The sequence below is a fragment of the Oncorhynchus mykiss genome, chromosome Y, assembly GCF_013265735.2.
Source record: "Oncorhynchus mykiss isolate Arlee chromosome Y, USDA_OmykA_1.1, whole genome shotgun sequence".
Classification (NCBI taxonomy): domain Eukaryota; kingdom Metazoa; phylum Chordata; class Actinopteri; order Salmoniformes; family Salmonidae; genus Oncorhynchus; species Oncorhynchus mykiss.
Genome location: NC_048593.1, coordinates 4,248,349 through 4,271,746, shown reverse-complemented (window position 1 = coordinate 4,271,746; position 23,398 = coordinate 4,248,349). Strand labels below are relative to the sequence as shown.

The following is a 23,398-nucleotide window of genomic DNA, read 5'->3' as shown; positions in this document are numbered from 1 at the left end:
CGACATTGTGATCACACTCTCTGTACCCGATTTGAGTAAGACTTTTAACCTATCTGGTACCAGTGGGACGGTAGCGTCCCACCTTGACAACAGCAAGTGAAATTGCAGGGCGCAAAATTCAAAACAACAGAAATCCCATATTTAAAATTCCTCAAACGTACAACTATTATACACCATTTTAAAGATAAACATCTTGTAGATCAAACTACAGTGTCCGATTTCAAAAAGGCTTTACGGCGAAAGCACACCACGCAATTATGTTAGGTCAGCACCTAGCCACAGAAAACAATACAGCTATTTTCCAGCCAAGGGCTTTAGTTCTATGAAGTTAATTTCTATGTCCAAAAATCTCAGTTGAAATTGGCGCGTTATGTACAGTTATCATTGTCTCAAACAAACATCCGGTGAAATTTCAGAGAGCCACATCAAATTACAGAAATACTCATCATAAACATTGATGAAAGTTTTATAAATATGATTAACCTGTTTGGGGTAGGGGGCAGCATTTTCACTTTTGGATAAATAGCATGCCCAAACTTAACTGCCCACTGCTCTGTCCCAGATCCTAATATATGCATATTATTATTAGAATTGGATGAGAAACACTCTGAAGTTTCTAAAACTGTTTGAATCATGTCTGTGAGTATAACAGAACTTATTTTGCAGGCGAAACCCCGAGGACAAACCATTGAGATTTTTTTTTTTTTTTTTTCAATATGTTTTCATCGGGAATCCAGAATTCTAACTTTCCTGCAGTTCCTACCGCTTCCACTGGATGTCACCAGTTTGTAGAAATTGGCATTGAAGAAGTACCATAGCTCAGAATGAACGTCACTTCATGTGTACCTTTTGATAACCAGAAAAGTAGCGTCAGTTTGTTTTGCTCCTGTATTGAACACAGATCATCCCGTCTTCAATTTGATCGATTATATACGTTTAGAAATAAGATGTATTACAAAAGTAGTTTGAAATGTTACGTGGTGTTTTTCTGGATCAAATGCGCCAAATAAATGGACATTTTGGATATATATCGACGGAATTAATCGAACAAAAGGACCATCTGTGATGTTTATGGGACAAAAGGGAGTGCCATCAAAAGAAGCTCGTCAAAGGTAACTGGATTCACGAGTGTAGCTTTAATTTGCTATCTTGCATGTGTAATTTAATGAAAGTTAATGAATTTTATAGAAATGTATTTTAATTTGGCGCTCTGCATTTTCCCTGGCTATTGGCCATGTGGGACGCAAGCGTCCCGCCTACCCCAGAGAGGTTAAAGATAAACGTCTTGTTAATCCAGCCGCTGTGTCAGGTTTCAAAAAGGCTTCACGGGCGAAAGCACACCACTCGATTATGTTAGATCTGCGCCTAGCCACGGAAAACCTTACAGCCATTTTCCAACCAAGGAGAGGTGTCACAAAAGTCAGAAATAGCATTAAAATTAATCACTTACCTTTGATGGTCTTCATCTGGTGGCGTTCCCAGGTCTCCATGTTAGACAATAAATGTTCATTTTGTTCGATATTGTCCCTTTTTATGTCCAAAAACCTCAGTTTTGTTGGTGCGTTTAGTTCAGTAATCCAAAAGCACAATGCTCGCTCTCAAAATCCACACAAAAAGTTTCAAAAGTACAATAAAAGTTTGCAGAAACATGTCAAACAATGTTTAAAATCAAGCCACATGTTGTTTTTGTCATAAATAATCAATAACATTTCAACCGGACAAAAGCTTTGTCAATAGAAAAGGTAAACAAGAAATGCGCACTCCCGATTACGTGCTGGGCTCATGGCTGGAAATGTCCACTGTCCATTGAAAGAGCTGTATCTCCCTCATTTTTCAGAGTAAAAGCCTGAAACAATGCCTAAAGACTGGCCACATGTAGAAGAAGCCAGAGAGATCGTGAACTGGGTCCTAAGTCTTTGTATGGTGGATAGGCTTTCAATGGAAAAACAGCTTTTCAAAAAAAATAATAGTACTTCCTGGAAGGATTTTCCTCATGTTTTCGTCTGCCAGATCAGTTCCAGACAGTGTTTTCTATCAAAATCCACTAATTATATGAATATCCTAGCTTCTGGGCCTGAGTAGCAGGAAGTTTAATTTGGGCATGCTTTTCATACAAAATTCAGGTTAACATTCACAAGACTGCAGGGACAGATAGATTACCAAGATGCACTTAGAGCATGCACTGACTAGGTGGCAAGTGTCTCTACTGACATTTTCAACCTCTCCTTGATCCAGTCTGTAATACCTACTTCAAGCAGACCACCATAGCCCTGTGCCCAAGAATTCCAAGCCATGACATTCTTTGAAAGGCTGGTCATGGCTCACATCAACACCATCCTCCCAGACACCCTGGACCCATTACAAGTCGCATACTGCCCCAACAGATCCACAAATTCAGTCTCTATTGCACTCCACACTTTCCTTTCCCATCTGGAGAAAAGGAACACCTACGTGAGAATGCTGTTTATTGACTACAGCTCAGCGTTCAACACCATAGTGCCCTCCAAGCTCATCCCTAAGCAAAGGACTCTCTGATTAAACACACCCCCTCTGCAACTGTATCCTGGACTTCCTGACTGCCACCCTCAGGTGGTGAAGGCTGTCAACAACACATCCGCCATTCTGACCCTCAACACAGGGTGCATGTTTAGTCCCCTACTATACTCACGACTGCGTGGCCGCTCATGACTCCAACACCATCATTAAGTTTGCCGACGACTTTATGGTGGCAGGCCTGATCCCCTATGATGATGACACAGCCTACAGGGAGGAGGTCAGAGACAACAACCTCTTCCTCAACGTCAGCAAGACAAAGAAACTGATTGTAGACTACAGGAAATGGATGGTGGACCATGACCCCATCCACATCAACAGGGCTGTAGTGGAGTAGGTCGAGTCAAGTTCCTCTGTATCTACATCACTAAGGAGTCATCATGGTCCACACTAGGGCTGTTAAGGTGACCGTATTACCGCCACACCGTCAGTCACAAATCATGATGGCAGTCAAATTCCACGTGACCATTTAGTCACGGTAAGTAGGCTTCTCCAAGCTCTGATTCTGTTGATGGTCATTAGTAGACTAATAAACTTGCTAACAGCCTGGTAGTCAGCACTCTATTGTCCCTCTAATAACTCTGACATCAATGCAAATGTAATCAAAAATCGAATCAAACATTTCATGAGAGCCCATGGGCTCATGTTGCACAACATTTCTATAAGCTAAAAATAGGAGGATCCCATCAGCTTTCTATAGGCTAGGCCTACTATATTTATTTCTCAACTTTCCTAATATTAAGCGGATTGCTTCTCTTTACAACTGGAGTCGATCCTACCTGGCTGGCACGAAAATAAACAATGGGAAAAGTGTCCATTCGCTATTTAAGTGCGTGTATTTTTTCCCCTGCCCTGTTTCGAAACAGGTGGAAGATAATGGTCCATTTAAATCCAAACAAATTTCACGCATATATGATTCACTACCTTTCAAAAGTTTGAGGGTCACTTAGAAATGTTCTTGTTTTTTGTCCATTTAAAATAGCTTCAAATTGATCAGAAATACAGGGTAGACATTGATAATGTTGTAAATGACTATTGTAGCTGGAAACAGCTGATATATAATGCAATATCTACATACATAGGTGTACAGAGGCCCATTATCAGCAACCATCACTCCTGTGTTCCAATGGCATGTTATGTTAGCTAAGCAAAGTTTATCATTTTAAAAAGCTAATTGATCATTAGAAAACCCTTTTGCAATTATGTTAGCACAGCTGACAACTGTTGCCCTGATTAAAGAATCAATAAAACTTAGTTGAGTATCTGGAGCATCAGCATTTGTGGATTCGATTACTGGCTCAAAGTGGCCAGAAACAAAGACCTTTCTTCTTAAACTCCTCTGTCAAGCCCTGACCTTAGAGAGATTTTTATGTCTCTATTTTGGTTTGGTCAGGGTGTGATTTGGGGTGGGCATTCTACGTTCCTTTTTCTATGTCTTGTATTTCTTTGTTTTGGCCGGGTATGGTTCTCAATCAGGGACGGGCTGACTATCGTTGTCTCTGATTGGGAACCATACTTAGGTAGCTTTTTCCCACCATGTTTTGTGGGTAGTTGTTTTCTGTTTAGTGTTCTGCAACTGACAGGACTGTTTCGGTTTCGTTTTGCACTTTGTTATTTTTGTTTCAGTTTAATAAATGAACACTTAGCACGCTGCGCTTTGGTCCGATTCTTCCTCATCAGACGACGATGACCGTTACATCGTCAGTCTATTCTTGTTCTGAGAAATGAAGTCTATTCCATGCGAGAATTTGCCAAGTAACTGAAGATCTCGTACACCGCTGTGTACTACTCCCTTCACAGATCAGCGCAAACTGGCGCTAACCAGCATAGAAATAGGAGTGGGAGGCCCGGTGCACAACTGAGGAAGAGTACAAGTACATTAGAGTGTCTAGTTTGAGAAACAGACACCTCACAAGTCCTCAACTGGCAGCTTCATTAAATAGTACCTTCAAAACATCAGTCTCAACATCAACAGTTAAGAGATGACTCCGGGATGCTGGCCTTCCCGGATAAATAGTTACAGCTACAATAGTCATTTACAACATTAACAATGTCTACGCTGTATTTCTGATCAATTTGATGTTATTTTAATAGACAAAAAATGTGCTTTTCTTAAAAAAACAAGTACATTTCTAAGTGACACTAAACTATTGAACTGTAGTATATGTAACAGCAAGAATACATCATGAATAGTCTGATGGGTGACAACATTAGCCTTTCAATTATATATTATCACAGCTTGTGTGCAGTAAGGCAAGAAAGGCATGTCTGTTTTTTTTGCCACTTTTCAAATCATTGTCGCACACCTCATGTAGCTTAGCCCATAGGCCTATATGTTTTGATACGTTTTTTATCACAACTAAAGTGGGCAAATAACTTCTGAAAATTAAGCATATTAATCCACTTTACAACGGGTGTTGAGCCTAACTGGCATTTCAAGTTTAGGGAAGACAATTTCCTCCGTAAAAATGTACCTGTGGGCACGCAGGAGACTGGGTTTCAATTTCCCTACGGGGAGGAAGGAGTAGGTTGTCCTTGTAAATAAGAATGTGTTCTTAACTCACTTGCCTTGTTAATTAAATCCTATTGCTTCTAACTTCAATATGCTCTTTTAATAAATAAGACCTACACCACTTTTAACAGCACATTACTCAACACTAGTGCGACTCATGTCGCCTACGGTAGGCCTACAGTATATCGAAAAATATAATGTGACTCACCCCTAATATATACATATAGACGATTGGGGGATATTTCTGTAATTCATTGATATTTATACTCATAGTTATTTGTTATGGATCCATAACGAAATAAACATCTGCATTTTTATCATTATTTTATTAATGAAGGCATAAAGATGCCATTATTAGTTACATTGTTTTAGTTTGAACCTGCAGACTGGCACTAAGAACAGAACCGCAGGAACGTTTCACTAGTCAGCGCCATCATTAGTGCAATGCCCCTTAAAGTGTTGCCAGTGTGGCAGGGTGGGGGTCCACCCCCTCCCCCTTCCTCCTCTCCCCTTCCCAATGTGCTAGGTCGGTCTTCTGTGCGCGGCTTTGCGGACCATCCCGTGCTCCCTGGCCTCGTGCCTTGAATCTTGCGCGCTTTCAGTGGATACAGCTGGAAAACTGCAAGGCTGTCCCATTGTGTGCCACTCGGGAGCCATGACCAATATGACCAATATATATTGTCCTGCTAATAACAGGGTTAATAATACACTGCTCAAAAAAATAAAGGGAACACTAAAATAACACATCCTAGATCTGAATGAATGAAATATTCTTATTAAATACTTGTTTCTTTACATAGTTGAATGTGCTGACAACAAAATCACACAAAAATTATCAATGGAAATCAAATGTATCAACCCTTGGAGGTCTGGATTTGGAGTCACACTAAAAATTAAAGTGCAAAACCACACTACAGGCTCATCCAACTTTGATGTAATGTCCTTAAAACAAGTCAAAATGAGGCTCAGTAGTGTGTGTGGCCTCCACGTGCCTGTATGACCTCCCTACAACGGCTGGGCATGCTCCTGATGAGGTGGCGGATGGTCTCCTGAGGGATCTCCTCCCAGACCTGGACTAAAGCATCCGCCAACTCCTGGACAGTCTGTGGTGCAACGTGGCGTTGGTGGATGGAGCGAGACATGATGTCCCAGATGTGCTCAATTGGATTCAGGTCTGGGGAATGGGCGGGCCAGTCCATAGCATCAATGCCTTCCTCTTGCAGGAACTGCTGACACACTCCAGCCACATGAGGTCTAGCATTGTCTTGCATTAGGAGGAACCCAGGGCCAACCGCACCAGCATATGGTCTCACAAGGGGTCTGAGGATCTCATCTCGGTACCTAATGGCAGTCAGGCTAACTTTGGCGAGCACATGGAGGGCTGTGTGCAACAACCCAAACCATGACTGACCCACCGCCAAACCGGTCATGCTGGAGGATGTTGCAGGCAGCAGAACAATCTCCACAGCGTCTCCAGACTCTGTCACGTCTGTCACATGTGCTCAGTGTGAACCTGCTTTCATCTGTGAAGAGCACAGGGCGCCAGTGGCGAATTTGCCAATCTTGGTGTTCTCTGGCAAATGCCAAACGTCCTGCACGGTGTTGGGCTGTAAGCACAACCCCCACCTGTGGACGTCGGGCCCTCATACCACCCTCATGGAGTCTGTTTCTGACCGTTTGAGCAGACACATGCACATTTGTGGCCTGCTGGAGGTCATTTTGCAGGGCTCTGGTAGTGCTCCTCCTTCTCCTCCTTGCACAAAGGGCGAGGTAGCGATCCTGCTGCTGGGTTGTTGCCCTCCTACGGCCTCCTCCACGTCTCCTGATGTATTGGCCTGTCACCTGGTAGCGCCTCCATGCTCTGGACACTACGCTGACAGACACAGCAAACCTTCTTGCCACATCTTGCATTGATGTTCCATCCTGGATGAGCTGCACTACCTGAGCCAATTGTGTGGGTTGTAGACTCCGTCTCACACTACCACTAGAGTGAAAGCACCGCCAGCATTCAAAAGTGACCAAAACATCAGCCAGGAAGCATAGGAACTGAGAAGTGGTCTGTGATCGCCACCTGCAGAAGCACTCCTTTATTGGGGGTGTCTTGCTAATTGCCTATAATTTCCAACTGTTGTCTATTCCATTTGCACAACAGCATGTGAAATGTATTGTCAATCAGTGTTGCTTCCTAAGTGGACAGTTTGATTTCACAGAAGTGTGATTGACTTGGAGTTACATTGTGTTGTTTAAGAGTTCCCTTTATTTTTTTGAGCAGTGTATATCTGTGAGAATATCCAAAGGGCTTTTACGTAATTCAAAATTAATAAGAGAAGTTTGTTTAAAAAATAACAATAGTTTGGATATTTTGTTTTCAAACAATGTAAAATGAGCGAGAAAAGGGCCATTCTTGAACATGGGGTGAGACATTGTTACTAATTTCTAAATAAAGCCAGTTTGTTATTTAGAATTATTTCTGTTTTTAGAGGGAGACAAAACAAAAACCTACAGTCATCTCATGGGTCTCCCAATCAAGCCTGCCACGGGTATAGAACCAGCATCTGTAGCAACACAGCTTGTACTGCTATGCAGTGTCTTAGACCACTTAGGCGCTATATAACATGACCGGTCGGGGTGAGAGAGCAAAAATAATCCTAATAAAATAATAAAAACCTTTTGTGTAACAACAGTATTAGTAAGTAATACTGAAGTCGTGCACAATTATCAGTTTCTATTTAGGTTTATGTCTCCCATTCATTGTCAGTTAGAGGAAGCATAATCAGTGCTCTAACTCCCCCTTGATACTGTATTACCTCAATTACCTCAACTACCTCTCACCCCTGCTCATTGACTCGGTACTGGTACTCCTCATTTATTGTTGTATTGTGTTACCATTTCCTAGTTTTATATAGGAATTATTTATATTTTTATCTCTGACTGTTGAGAATGGGCTCGTATTTCACTGTAAAGTCTACACCTGTTCTTTTTGGTGCATTTGAGCAATAACATTTGATTAGATTATTTTCCGGTTTTCGGTTCTGTTCCCTGAACTGGTTCCAACACTACATCAATATGCCAAAAGCCGTAGGGTCAGACTCGGTGGGCAGTGGATGAAAGTTCAAGTTATTTGAACTGAGTGCTGTGGTGATGTCCCAGAAGCGCTGCTTAAAAAACAATGGCTCCCTTGGTGCAATGCCCTTCTTGCACCTGTCATGTGAAACCCCCATTAGGTAACACACAATACATATGCCTACAGTATGTTTGTTGGATTTAGCAGAATAAATCAATGTATCACATCTCCTGTCCATAGCACTTGGGTCAGCGAGGTACAGCCTTGTCCTTCATAGAGGAGGATGAGGTACAATGCAGGCCATTCCTTTTAAAATATTTTGAGGAATGCCTCAGGGCTCTGTGTTAAGACCCGTACTCAAAGTGTTTCACTGGAGATGGAGCGAGTCAGAGTTACACCTAAAAAAACAGACCGCCTCCAAGGGGAGGGATATAGAGGAAGTAATGACTGCATCACCTTCACTCTCAACTTTTCCCCTACTTCCAGAAAAATGAGATGGGTTTATTATCATACGTTGAGTCTCAAGGCACCACCTCACCTTCCCTTCCCTGTCTGTCATCTTCCCTGAGCTGTTACCATTGTTGAGAACGGGGTATTGTTCATTAGGCATCAAACGGAAGAAAATAAAACAGAAACAGGAAACAGGAAAACAAAAAAGGCAGTATGTTAGTTTTTTCAGTGTATGGAATGTCTATACAGTATTATTAATAATAATACATGGGACTTGAATTGCCTTTGAAAAAAAACAGAGTATAAAACAAGAATAAGACAATAGAATGAATAAAAGCTACTTAAACTTTGGATAGGGCTGAGTAAGGGTGTGCTAAACTGAGGGGAGTGCCAGACTGAACAGATGTGTTAATCCTATTCGCGTATGTCTTTTGTCATGAACTGTGATGGCTTAAAATACCTTCATCTCTTCAATTTGACCTTTGACCCGCCATATTTCTTTGACCCTCTTAGCATTCCTACTTCACTGTGCCTGACACAAGGGAACTTCCCAGCATACCTGAAAGTGTGAGTATCTTCGGCCTTCACCCCACAGTTTCTGGTGTACATTCACAGCACAATCGGCACCACTGACAATATCCATTTGAGCTCATTGATGACATACCAAAATACATTACTCAATCTCATCTGATTTGATATGAGAGAACTCCCAGATTCACCCCCAAGGAGTTATCATTGTAGATCAAAACCATAACAAACCACACCAATGTTACTCCACTCTTCAATACCTCATTTGATTTCCCCGAATGCCCCTGGCATCCTTGGATAGTTAGTTTGCCGTTGGGGCAAATCAGAAAGCCCTTGCTAGACCTCTAAGGCTGTGAGCCCTCCCCAGCTACCCATCTCCCCATCTCTGGTGGGCCTTTAGAGAGACAGGCAGAACGCGGTGAAGGGAGAGCTTATATGTTAGCTTGTCTCTCTACTTTTGATATCCACGGCGTGATGGAGACAAGAAGGGAGCCGTCAGTGCAGTGCCTTTGAACTTGCCTGGTTACCCATCCACATGACTCTGGCAAAACTCCACACCCACACTAATGTTTCTTCTCTACGATAAGTATATAATCACCTCCCCAATGACATCTCAAATGCGAACACATTCAAACCGCTCCGATTGGACCGATAAACCGATTGATTAGGCCAGAGCCTGAACACACGTGGGTGTTTCAGAAATAGTCATTGGCTTTGATACTCTGCTTGGTTAGAGACAATCCAATGACTGATGACTTATTTTGTACAACGCCCCTCACTTTGATGACCGCAGTCTCAGGCTGAATGTATGTAGCGATAGATAGAGCAACATAATTGAATTGTGTGCAGTATGAGTCGTCAGGCAACCTTTGAACCCCAGTAATCAGGGGGAGGTGTCGGAGGAGGAGGAGGCTGCAGTCTTCAAAAGTAATGGTTGTGAAGGATTGGAGAATGACAGACAGATAGGCTCACACATACACACACCCCTGACTTCTACCTCAGCTTATTTCACCTCTGGTGGAATGCCTACATATTTTTTTCAAGCATTCTCAGATTTAAAGAGCATAAATGTATGTTTTTTACACTATTGTATTTAATTGTATTACACTCTGATGATCGCAATGAAAAGTTTGAATTGAAACGGGGATGCGTCTTCCTGTCACACTCTTCCTGTTACACATTCTTAACCTGTTATACTTATGTTATACCAATAAAAGCTATTGAATTGATGTTGATGCCTTGTACTATTCATGCACAGTCATTGGTCCTCCCTTGCCTTCATGACTAACCTATACCTTGTTTGGTTTTTGTTGTTTTTTTGCCTCTTTTTTTTGCAGAGAAACCTAACAGAATATTTTGTAGCTGTAGATGTCAATAACATGCTCCATCTGTACGTTAGTATGCTTTATGAGCGTCGAATCCTCATCTGCTGTAGCAAACTAAGTACTGTAGATTCTTCATTCCCCCCTCTTCCTCCTTTCTCACTCCTCATCTCTCTCTATCTCTCCATGCATATCCACTTATTAATGAAAGTGTCCTTTTTTCACAGGATTGGCTTGGTACTGTTGCATAAATGGTTGCACACCCAACTGTAATGATTTATTTGTATCCAGCAGAAATGTTTTAAGATATTGTTGATGTGTGTGGGGAACCTGGGTGGGGAACCTGGGTGGGGAACCTGGGTGGGGAACCTGTGTGGGGAACCTGGGTGGGGAACCTGGGTGGGGAACCTGGGTGGGGAACCTGGGTGGGGAACCTGGGTGAGTTCCCCTGCAACTGCAGAATCTTTTTACACCCTTTACATGTTCTGTTCCTTTTTTCTTTCTAACCTCCACCGGTAACCCTCTTCACACCTTTTACGAGAGAGGACAGTGTAAAGGACTTATCTCCTTACACATACATTGAAGGAGCCCTCCTTTGTTGTACTGTACCATACGAAGCAAAGTCTTCCATTATGGTTCTAGTAACGGTCCTAACATGGAGTCCTGAGGCATTCCTAAGTCTTCCATTATGGTTCTAGTAACGGGGGGGGGGGGGGGGGGGGGGGAAAGGTTTTATGATCACTCCCATGCCTTTTTGACAGCTCTTAATATAGACCAACACCCATGTCACATGTCTGAGACAAACGCTGTTATCCTGGGGAAAGGCTGTTCTGTTGTTTGTCGGGCAGCGCAACGTCACTATTATTGACACATCTGCCAGCGTTTGACGGCGCCATCTGAATTTGATCAGTCCCGTAGGCTGGCTGGCGCTACATTCCTCCTTCCTGACACACACAAGGGAGCGGGATTTGTCACGCTCGTACTAAGCGTCAGTGATAGGAACTGTCAAGGGGAGAAGGAGTAGGGATTTTTATTTTTTTAATCTTCTTACTGTAAATGAGGTTGCTGGTCTAATTTACGGTGGTGTAATTTTTTTCATTTCTGGTGTAGCTTTGATGCCATGAGTAATAGCCAATTTCCTCTTGGACTTCAACCCGTGTGTGCATGCGTGCTCGTGACTGTGACTGTCGGCTTTGGTTTCCTGGGTAGATGGTTACTGTCATTTTGGGTGGACAAGAAGGTAATTAATAGAGTGTTTTAGCATGCCGTCTTTTATGGATGCTTCAATAATAAAAAGCTACCCAGACTACAACACACTTAGTCTGGTCTTGTAAAACCAACCACACAGGCATGCTGTACACACCTAGACTTTGTTGTGGTCCTTTTACAACACTTTTACATTTGATCATCCATCAAAAGATTTCTCAGGTGTGAGTGAATGCATCACCAAGGCAAGAGCAGAGAGAACTATTACACTTTCGGGAATAATCATTACCATCTTATGAATATCAAACGTTGAGAATTAGTTTGTTGTCATTAAGTTTGATGAGAGAAGCGTTTGAACTTACTGTGCTATAGCCGTATTCCTGAAATGTGAACTATATTCTCATATGTATCAAATGTATCAAATTGAGAGGTATAGAGCATATTGCACCCGAGGTTATAATGTATTTTTTTCTCCGATAAGAAAATGCAAGAAATAGTGACACTGTCAATATAATGTACACTACCGTTCAAAAGTTTAGGGTCACTTAGAAATGTCCTTGTTTTTGAAAGAAAGCACATATTCGGTCCATTAAAATAACATCAAATTGATCAGAAATACAGTGTAGACATTGTTCATGTTGTAAGTGACTATTGTAGCTGGAAACAACAGATTTTTTATGGAATATCTACTTTTGAACGGTAGTGTATGTTTCAAAATTAAACTTTGAAAAATAGTTATGTTCTGTGGTGTTGTGGGTGATTGTCCTGTTTTGTACTTTCTCCTTCACAGTTAACGGCGTATGTTCATGGGTCGGCGGCCATGATGTACCCCATGTATTGGCAACACGTTTACATTCCCGTCCTGCCTCAGCACCTTATAGACTACTGCTGGTGAGTAACCACAATGGTCCTCTGTAGCTCAGTTGATAGAGCATGACACTTGCAACACCAGGATATTGGGTTTGAATCATGGGACCACCCATTCATAATAAATGTATGGACATAAATTGGCATACACTACATGAGCAAAAGTATGTGGATACCTGCTCGTCGAAAATCTCATTTCAAAATCATTGGCATTCATGTGGAGCTGGTTCCCCCTTTGCTGCTATAACAACCTCCATTCTTCTGGGAAGGCTTTCCACTAGATGTTGAAACGTTTCTGCAGGGACTTGCTTCCATTCAGCCACAAGAACATTAGTGAGGTCGGGCGATTAGGCATGGCTCGCAGTCTGCGTTCCAATTCATCCCAAAGATGTTCAATTGGGTTAAGGTTCAATCAGGTTCAATCAGGACTCTGTGCAGGCCAGTCAAGTTCTTCCACACCAATCTCGACAAACCACTTCTGTATGGACCTTGCTTTGTCTACGGGGGCATTGTCATGCTGACACAGGAAAGGGCCTTTCCAAAACTGTTGCCACAAAGCTGGAAGCACAGAATCATCTTGAATGCTGTAGCATTTTTACTTATCTATTTTTTACTCATCATTTTTTACTTAACACTTGTTTTTCTTAACTGCATTTTTGGTTAAGGGCTTGTAAGTAAGCATTTCACTGTAAGGTCTACACCTGTTGTATTTGGAACATGTGACAAATAACATTTGATTTGATTTGGTGATGCGTGATTCATCACTCTAGAGAGTCCAATAGCGGCGTGCTTCACAACAATCCAGCCGACGCTTGGCATTTTGCGCATGGTGATCTTAGGCTTGTGTGCTGCTGCTCGGCCATGGAAACCCATTTCATTAAGCTCCAGACGGACAGTTATTGTGCTGACATTGCTTCCAGAGGAGGTTTGGAACATGGTGGTGAGTGTTGCAACCGAGGAAAGACGATTTTTACCTACTACGCGCTTCAGCACTCAGCCATCCCGTTCTGTGAGATGTGTGGCCAACCACTTTGCGGCTGAACCGTTGTTGCACCTAGACGTTTCCACTTCATAATAACAGCACTTACAGTTGACCAGGGCAGTTCTAGCAGAGCAGAAATTTGATGAACTGACCTATTGGAAAGTTGGCATCCTATGACGGTGCCACGTTGAAAGTCACTGACCTCTTCAGTAAGGCCATTCTACTGACAATGTTTGTCTATGGAGATTTCATGGCTGCAACACTCACCAAGTTCCAAACTGCCTCAATTTTATCCTCAATTTTATATTTACGAATTTGAAGGACTGTTCACATACTTTTGTATATGTAGAGTATGTACCTCAATTGCCTCGTACCCCTGCTCATCGACTTTTTTAATTTATTTTTTTCAACAACAAAAATGTTTCTTTGCATTGCTCGGAAGTGAACATTTCACTGTTAGTCTACACCTATTGTTTACAATGCATGTGACAAATAAAAATATATTTGATGTAAATTACAAAGTGAAATGAAGGAAGGCTGTACAGAATAAAAACACATCAATGAGTACCACTCTTCATATTTTCAACAATGGTGGTGGCTGCATCATATTATAGGTATGCTTATAATTGGCTATGACTAAGGAGTTGGTTTTGGGATAAAAATAATCGGAATAGAGCTAAACACAGGCAAGATCCAAAATAATACCCAGCTTCAGTCTGCTTTCCAACAGACACTACGAGACAAATTCACCTTTCATCAGGACAGTAACCCTTAAACTCAAAGCCAAATCTACACTGTAGTTTCTTACCAAGATGACATTGAATGTTCCTGAGTCACTTAATTAGTTTTGACTTAAATCAGCTTGAACGTCTATGCCAAGACTTAAAATGGACTGTATAGCAATGATCAACAACCAACTTGACAGAGCTTGAATTTTTTTTTAAGAATAATGGGCAAATATTGTACAATCCAGGTGTGCGCATAGCTCTTAGAGACTTACTCAAAAAGACTCACAGTTGTTATCACTACCAAAGGTGATTCTAACATTGACTCAAGGAGTTTAATACTTGTAATCAAGATATATTAGTGTTTTTTGTTTTGACAAATGTAAAAAAAAATCTAAAAAAATCTGTAATGGGTGCATGTTGATGGCAGGGAAGTCAGGCGCAGGAGAACAAACTTGGTATAAACGGAGTCGTTTAATAAGTGCTTCACAAAACTCCAAAACCAAAATTACAAAACAATAAAAAGTGGGTACAAAACCCGTCGAGGGTTTACAATCAAACAATCTCCGACAAGGACATGAGGGGAAACAGAGGGTTAAATACACAACATGTAATTGATTGGATTAGAACCAGGTGTGAAGGAAGACAAGACAAAACCAATGGAAAATGAAAAATGGATCAGTGAAGGCTAGAAGGTCGGTGACGTCGACCGCCGAACACCGCCCGAACAAGGAGAGGGACCGACTTCGGCGGAAGTCGTGACAGATTCCTCTTTTACCTTACAGAATATTTTGTGTAGATCGTTGACAAGAAATTACATTTAAATAATTTTCCCCCCGCTTTGTAACACAACAAAATGTGGAAAAAGTCTAGAGGGTTGAAAACTTTCAGTTGTAACAAAAATCTGACATTGACTGATTTTCCAAGATGAGTCCCCCAGCGCGATTGCGCTGCCCCAATCAAAACGATGCTGGAATTATCATCTAGTGGACCACACACGGCTATTGCTTTAAGTGTAGTATAACGGTTGGATATGACATTGTGAGTTTCAGTATAAGCAACAATTTGATACATGCCTTCAATTGCATTAGCCTACTTTATTACAATGTTTTCATCCTTCAGTTGATCAAAACTACATTTTTCTTCTCACCTCGCTTTTCTATGACAATGGCTGTTTGCTCGCCTCCTCATTCCGCCCGCCTCCACCTTCTCAACACCAGGTTAAATCAAGCCCAGCCTCAAATGTTCACGCCTGATGAGAACTCGACCTTGCATCCAATGCTCTGTCTTTAAATTTGATTTAGCTCTGTCGATGAATTTGAGTGTTTACATTTCTCCTGCCCCAAACCGTAACTGTTTATCATGAGATTGCCCCCTTTAAAGTTGTATTAGACACTGTAGCATAAAATACATATGTGGATGCATGAAGCATCTGAAATAGGGGTGGATAGTACAATACCTGTTTACAAGTTTTGAGTATATCACAATAGTTTGACAGTGTCACTTATAAAAAAAAATGTTGCAGTGTATCTGGTTCCTTATTCTGGTTCAAAGGCTGAAGGTTTGTGAGTTTGCGTGTGTGCACGAGGTAGTGTGTGCACATGTGTGCTTGTGTTTGTATTTGTCCATGCGTGTATGTATAATGTTGAACCCGAGTAATTGGACCTATCTCAGTCAACAGGAATAATCTCCTCCACCCATGGTGTACAGTTAACTGAAGGTGTGAAACACAGCTCTGTTTCAGATGGGTCACATACTGTAGAAGCTCCAGGAGTTTTCATTGTTTCAGTGTAGAAACATGCTGACTTCATTTCCTTAGCAGCAGGCTTCTTTACTAGCACCAACACACCTTTTAACCTTTTCACACGTACCAACACACGAGTGTGATCATTCTACAGTTGTCATTGCAGCGTACACTCAAACCAGTGTGATTAGAACGCTTATTTAGAACGTCCAGTTTTGATTGACACAACAGTCAGTATTTGAGCTGGCTACACTGTTTTCTCACAGAAACATTTAGCACAATCACAGTCCTTACAGTGCTATGTCCTAAATGTGACCCGTTTATTTTTGGATGCAATGTTGAGACATTGACAGAAGTGGTGACAGCATAACACAATTATCCAAACTGGAAAATGTAGGCTACATTAGTCCTAGCACTAACTGAGGAAAGACATAACGCAATTATCCAAACCAGAAAATGTAGGCTACATTAGTCCTAGCACTAACTGAGGAAAGACATAACACAATTATCCAAATCGGAAAATGAAGGCTACATTAGTCCTAGAGCTAACTGAGAAAAGATTGACGTAACACAACTGGTCATATTTAGAGAACTCCTGGCTGACATAAACCACGATATGAATTAGCTAATAGCAATTACTATTTCAAATTCATCACGTCACGGTTGAGCTCAACATTGATCTAAATCATTTCGTAAAACACTTTCTAGATATCAAAAGTTAGCCGAAAATGAGTAGTTTGTGCGTGCCGCCATTTATTATATTTTTTTCATCAACCAGATAATAGATAATAAGAGGAGACAAGATCCGTTTGTTCTGTTTGCAGTATGCATGTTGAAGGGGGTGTGTCATCTATGATCATTCACTTACTGAAGTTTACTCAAAAGATATTTGAACCATTCCTTCACCTCATTATAACATCTTTGTTCTGACAGGCGTTTACATGACATCAATAATGTATTGTACAATGTCAACAAACTTGGCGCCACACATAGCTGGCAAACAGCTTAGCATTTGCTCATTATAATCAGTACAACAAAATACCCAAAATAATTTTACACACATCATAGGTGTCCATTATAATCTATTAAATAATCAGAATATTAGTATTTGTCAGCAGAACTTGAAAACGTGAATAAAACTGTAAATACATAACGTGACATACAGTACCAGTCAAAAGTTGGGACACACTACTCATTCATTTCTTCTTGATTTTTACTATTTTCTACAATGTAGAATAATAGTGAAGACATCAAAACTATGACATAACACATAAGGAATCATGTACTAACCACAAAAGTGTTAAAACAAATCAAAATGCATTTTAGATTCTTCAAAGTTGATGACAGCTTTGCACACTCTTGGCATTCTCTCAACCAGCTTCATGAGGTAGTCATCTGGAATGCATTTCAATTAACAAGTGTGCCTTGTTCAAAGTTACATTTGTGAAATTTCTTTCCTTTTTAATGCTTTTGAACCAATCAATTGTGTTGTGACAAGGTAGGGGTGGTAAACAGAAAATAGCCCTATTTGGTAAAATAGTCCATATTATGGCAAGAACAGTTCAAATAAGCAAAGAGAAAGGACAGTCCATTATTACTTTAAGAAATTAAGGTCAGTCAATACGGAACATTTCAAGAACTTTGAAAGTTTCTTCAAGTGCAGTCGAAAGCCATCAAGTGCTCCATGAGGACTGCAACAGGAGAGGAAGACCCAGAGTTATCTCTGCTAAAGAGGATAAGTTAAATGCACCTCAGATTTCCGTCCAAATAAATGTGACCTGATTCATGAAACTAGGCATATGTCGCAAGTCACAACTTCACAGGAGAGCTTTTTGAACATACACAAGTTGTGATCATGGTCCATTGTTTATCTAGCTAGCTAGCTACATGTCTTAACAAAATCCACTATGCAAGTATTAATTTCATTAGAATGTCACTGCAACTGTTGATAGCCAAAGCAAATTTATCAGCTAGTTTGTCTAGCTAGCTACATTTTCAGATATTACGCGTTTCTAATTTTGAAAGAAAGTATTTTCATTTCAAGTTAAAGTTTACTGTTATCTAGCTACCTAATGTTAGCTGGCTTGCTCGCTACCTAACTTCACGTCATGCGTTGGGAACCATTGTTTACCTAGCTAGCTTTCTAGCTACATTTCTTAACAAAAGACTTGTCTTAGTGTGCCAGAGCGCAGAATAACTGATGCATTTTTGAATGCTCAACACCCGTTGAATATGTCTGGTGTCAGTAAACGTCGGCAACGAAGCGTAGTTCAGTTGTTGCCAGCAGCACAGTTACAGTCACCAACGCTCTGAAAAAAAGCCTAACCAGCTCGACTAGGGCGAGTAAAATGGTCAGAGTGGGGTGTTCTCTCATTATGTGTCTGGAAGAAGCTAGCCGATGTTAGCCAGTTAGCTTGAGTGCTTGACTGTCGTTGTGAGGTCAGAACTTTTGGATCAACCATACTTATTGGCCAAAGCGTTCAGTGTGCACTCTGAATGCAAAATGCTCAGAATTTCCCAATGGACAATCTGACAACAGTTGCAGTCTGGATAACATAACAGCCTAACCAGCTCTGCTAGGGCGAGTCATTTTCAGTGAGCTGTTCTCTCTCTCTCTCGGTGTCTGGAGGTTGTTGGTAAGATACTACAGAACACTCGGATCAACTCTTAAAGAGATGGGTGCGGCTAAGGCTTAAAAAGGTTTGAACAATGCGGAATGGGTGTAGACAAAGAAGGGCTCTCCAATAGTAGTACCAAAACATTGAAGGACGGTTTTCTCAAAGTAAGTTTACAAGTTTATCAACTTTCAAAGCAGAATTACTTTCTCATTGTTTCCTCAAATGCAGTGTATGATATACCATTTTGTAGCTCTGAGTCTCTAATTTTATCTAATGTAAAAAACAAAAATTCAAATGCTGCTACATAAGACCGCATCCAGGTCACAAATGCTTCACAGAGTTCAAGTAACAGACACATTTCAACATCAACTGTTCAGAGGAGACTGGTCAAATTAACAACTACTAAAGGACACCAATAAGAAAGATAGACTTGCTTGGGCCAAGATACACGAGCAATGGACATTAGACTTGGTCTGATAAGTCCAAATGTGAGATTTTTGGTTCCAACCGCCATGTCTTTGTCAGACGCTGAGTAGGTGAACTGATGATCTCTGCATGTGTGATTCCCACCATGAAGCATGGAGGAGGAGGTGTGATGGTGTGGGGGTGCTTTGCTGGTGACACTGTCAGTGATTTATTTAGAATTCAAGGCACACTTAACCAGCATGTTTACCACAGCATTCTGCAGTGATAAACCATCGTAATCTGGTTTGGTTTGGGAATTAGTTTGGACTGCAGAGTGAATGAAAAGCAGCCAACAAGTTGCCAACATATGTGGGAACTCCTTCAAGACTCTTGGAAAAGCCTTCCAGATTAAGCTGGTTGAGAGAATGCCAAGAGTGTAAAGCTGTCATCAAGGCAAAGGGTGGCTAGTTTGATTATTTTGATTAACACATTTTCGGTTACTACATAATTCCATCCATATGTGTTATTTCATAGTTTTTTATGTCTTCATTTTTATTCTACAATGTAGAAAATAGTAAAAAAAAATAAAGAAAAACCCTTGAATGTGTGGGTATGTCAAAACTTTTGACTGGTTCTGTATGTCTATTTATACACTACCATGCAAAAGCTTGTGGTCACTTAGATATGTCCTTGTTTTTAAAATAAACGCACATTTTTTTGTCCCTTAAAATAATATGAAATTGATCAGAAATACAGTGTAGACATTGTTAATATTGTAAATTACTATTTTAGCTAGAAACGGCAGATTTTTTTTTATGGAATATCTACATAGGCGTACAGAGGCCCATTTTCAGCAACCATCACTCCTGTGTTCCAATGGCACATTTTGTTAGCTAATCCAAGTTGATAATTTTAATGGGCTAATTGATCATTAGAAAATCCTTTTGCTGACAACTGTTGCCCTGATTAAAGAAGCAATACAACTGGCCTTCTTTAGACTAGTTGAGTATCTGGAGCATCAGCATTTGTGGGTTCGATTACAGGCTAAAAATGGCCAGAAACAAATAACTTTCTTCTGAAACTCATCAGTCTAGTCTATTCTTGTTCTGAGAAATGAAAGCTATTCCATGCGAGAAATTGCCAAGAAACTGAAGATCTGGTACAGCGCTGTGTACTACTCCCTTCACAGAGCAGCACAAACTGGCCTATCCAGAATAGAAAGAGGAGTGGGAGGCCCCGGTGCACAACTGAGCAAGAGGATAAGTACAGTGCCTTGCAAAACTATTCATCCCCCTTGGCGTTTTTCCTATTTTGGTGCATTACAACCTGTAATTTAACTTGATTTGTATTTGTATTTCGTGTAATGGACGTACACAGAATAGTCCAAATTGGTGAAGTGAAATAAAATAAAAAACTTGTTTCAATTTTGTTTTAAAGAAATAAAACAGAAAAGTGGTGCATTTATACAGTATGTATTCACCCCCTTTGCTATGAAGCCCCTGGTGCAACCAATTACCTTCAGAAGTCACATAATTTGTTAAATAAAGTCCACCTGTGTGCAATCTAAGTGTCACATGATCTGTCACATGATCTCAGCATATATACACCTGTTCTGAAAGGCCCCAGAGTCTGCAACACCACTAAGCAAGGGGCACCATGAATACAAAGGAGCTCTCCAAACAGGTCAGGGACAAAGATACAGATCAGGGTTGGGTTATAAAACAATATCAGAAACTTTGAACATCCCACAGAGCACCATTAAATCCATTATAAAACATTTAAAGAATATGGCACCACAAGAAACCTGTCGAGCGAGGGCCGCCCACCAAAACTCACGGACCAGGCAAGGAGGGCATTTAATCGGCAGGGACTAGGAAACTGGTCAGAATAGAAGGAATGATGGATGGCGCTAAATACAGGTAAATTCTTGAGGGAAACCTGTTTCAGTCTTTCAGAGATATGTGACTGGGATGGAGGTTCACCTTTCACCTTCACCTTCCAGCAGGACAATGACCCTAAGCATACTGCTAAAGCAACACTTGATTGGTTTAAGGGGAAACATTTAAGTGTCTTGGAATGGCCTCGTCAAATCCCGGACCTGAATCCAATTGAGAATCTGTGGTATGACTTAAAGATTGCTGTACACCAGCGGAACCCACCCAACATGAAGGAGCTTTTGCAGTTTTGCTTTGAAGAATGGGCAAAATGCCCAATGGCTAGATGTGCCAAGCTTATAGAGACAACTCCAAGCGACTTGCAGCTGTAATTGCTGCAAAAGGTGGCTCTACAAAGTATTGACTTTAGGGGGGTGAATAGTTATGCCGGCTCAAGTTTTCAGTTTCTTTGTCTTATTGTGCTTTTCATGCACTCATATGCATGTGTCTAAATAGGTGTCCGCATGCTTACATGACTCAATGGATGTGTGTACAGTATGTGTGTGAACTTACCCGAGCTGACTCCATGACCCAGCCAGGTGATACACGTGTGTCACATATTAGCCTAATGTAGCAGGCATAGAAAGACACCTGACCACTTCCGTTTTTCAGGGGAAACGGAAATTGAGTTCAAAATACTGTATCCCTGAAAACCAGAAACATCCACTTTATGCCAACGCCGCTAAGGTTGGTCACATATTACAATCTTATTCATTATGAACTAAACAGCAGAACTGATCCTAGATCAGCACTCCTACGCTTTGTGGATAGAGGACCAGTTCTTACACTGTTTAAAGGGGACAGTTCCTATAGTATAACTGATTTGAAGAGGGACAGTACCTACAGTATTACTGATTTGAAGAGGGACAGTACCTACAGTATTACTGATTTGAAGGGGGACAGTTCCTATAGTATAACTGATTTGAAGGGGGACAGTACCTACAGTATTACTGATTTGAAGAGGGACAGTACCTACAGTATTACTGATTTGAAGAGGGACAGTACCTACAGTATTACTGATTTGAAGAGGGACAGTTCCTATAGTATTACTGATTTGAAGGGGGACAGTACCTACAGTATTACTGATTTGAAGGGGGACAGTACCTACAGTATTACTGATTTGAAGGGGGACAGTACCTACAGTATTACTGATTTGAAGAGGGACAGTTCCTACAGTATTACTGATTGAAGAGGGACAGTACCTACAGTATTACTGATTTGAAGAGGGACAGTTCCTATAGTATTACTGATTTGAAGGGGGACAGTACCTATAGTATTACTGATTTGAAGGGGGACAGTTCCTATAGTATTACTGATTTGAAGGGGGACAGTACCTACAGTATTACTGATTTGAAGGGGGACAGTTCCAATAGTATTCCTGATTTGAAGAGGGACAGTACCTACAGTATTACTGATTTGAAGGGGGACAGTTCCTATAGTATTCCTGATTTGAAGAGGGACAGTACCTACAGTATTACTGATTTGAAGGGGGACAGTACCTACAGTATTACTGATTTGAAGAGGGACAGTTCCTATAGTATTACTGATTTGAAGGGGGACAGTTCCTATAGTATTACTGATTTGAAGAGGGACAGTACCTACAGTATTATTGATTTGAAGAGGGACAGTTCCTACAGTATTACTGATTTGAAGGGGGACAGTTCCTATAGTATTCCTGATTTGAAGAGGGACAGTACCTACAGTATTACTGATTTGAAGAGGGACAGTTCCTATAGTATTACTGATTTGAAGGGGGACAGTTCCTCTAGTATTCCTTATTTGAAGAGGGACCGTTCCTATAGTATTACTGATTTGAAGGGGGTGAGTACCTACAGTATTACTGATTTGAAGGGGGACAGTACCTACAGTATTACTGATTTGAAGGGGGACAGTTCCTACAGTATTACTGATTTGAAGGGGGACAGTACCTACAGTTTTACTGATTTGAAGGGGGACAGTACCTACAGTTTTACTGATTTGAAGGGGGACAGTACCTACAGTATTACTGATTTGAAGAGGGACAGTTCCTACAGTATTACTGATTTGAAGGGGGACAGTACCTACAGTATTACTGATTTGAAGAGGGACAGTTCCTATAGTATTACTGATTTGAAGGGGGACAGTACCTATAGTATTACTGATTTGAAGGGGGACAGTTCCTATAGTATTACTGATTTGAAGGGGGACAGTACCTACAGTATTACTGATTTGAAGGGGGACAGTTCCAATAGTATTCCTGATTTGAAGAGGGACAGTACCTACAGTATTACTGATTTGAAGGGGGACAGTTCCTATAGTATTCCTGATTTGAAGAGGGACAGTACCTACAGTATTACTGATTTGAAGGGGGACAGTACCTACAGTATTACTGATTTGAAGAGGGACAGTTCCTATAGTATTACTGATTTGAAGGGGGACAGTTCCTATAGTATTACTGATTTGAAGAGGGACAGTACCTACAGTATTATTGATTTGAAGAGGGACAGTT

General features: G+C 41.0%; 1 protein-coding gene across 1 annotated transcript in view; it reads left to right on the top strand.

Moving 5' to 3' along the window:
- LOC110509531 (DENN domain-containing protein 1A-like) overlaps window positions 1–23,398 on the top strand; it is a 221,814-nt gene that overhangs the window by 158,933 nt on the left and 39,483 nt on the right. Inside the window, 3 exon segments of the mRNA XM_036967220.1 lie at window positions 9,093–9,146; window positions 10,445–10,555; window positions 12,426–12,526. Coding sequence (XP_036823115.1) covers window positions 9,093–9,146; window positions 10,445–10,555; window positions 12,426–12,526 — 266 coding nt within the window.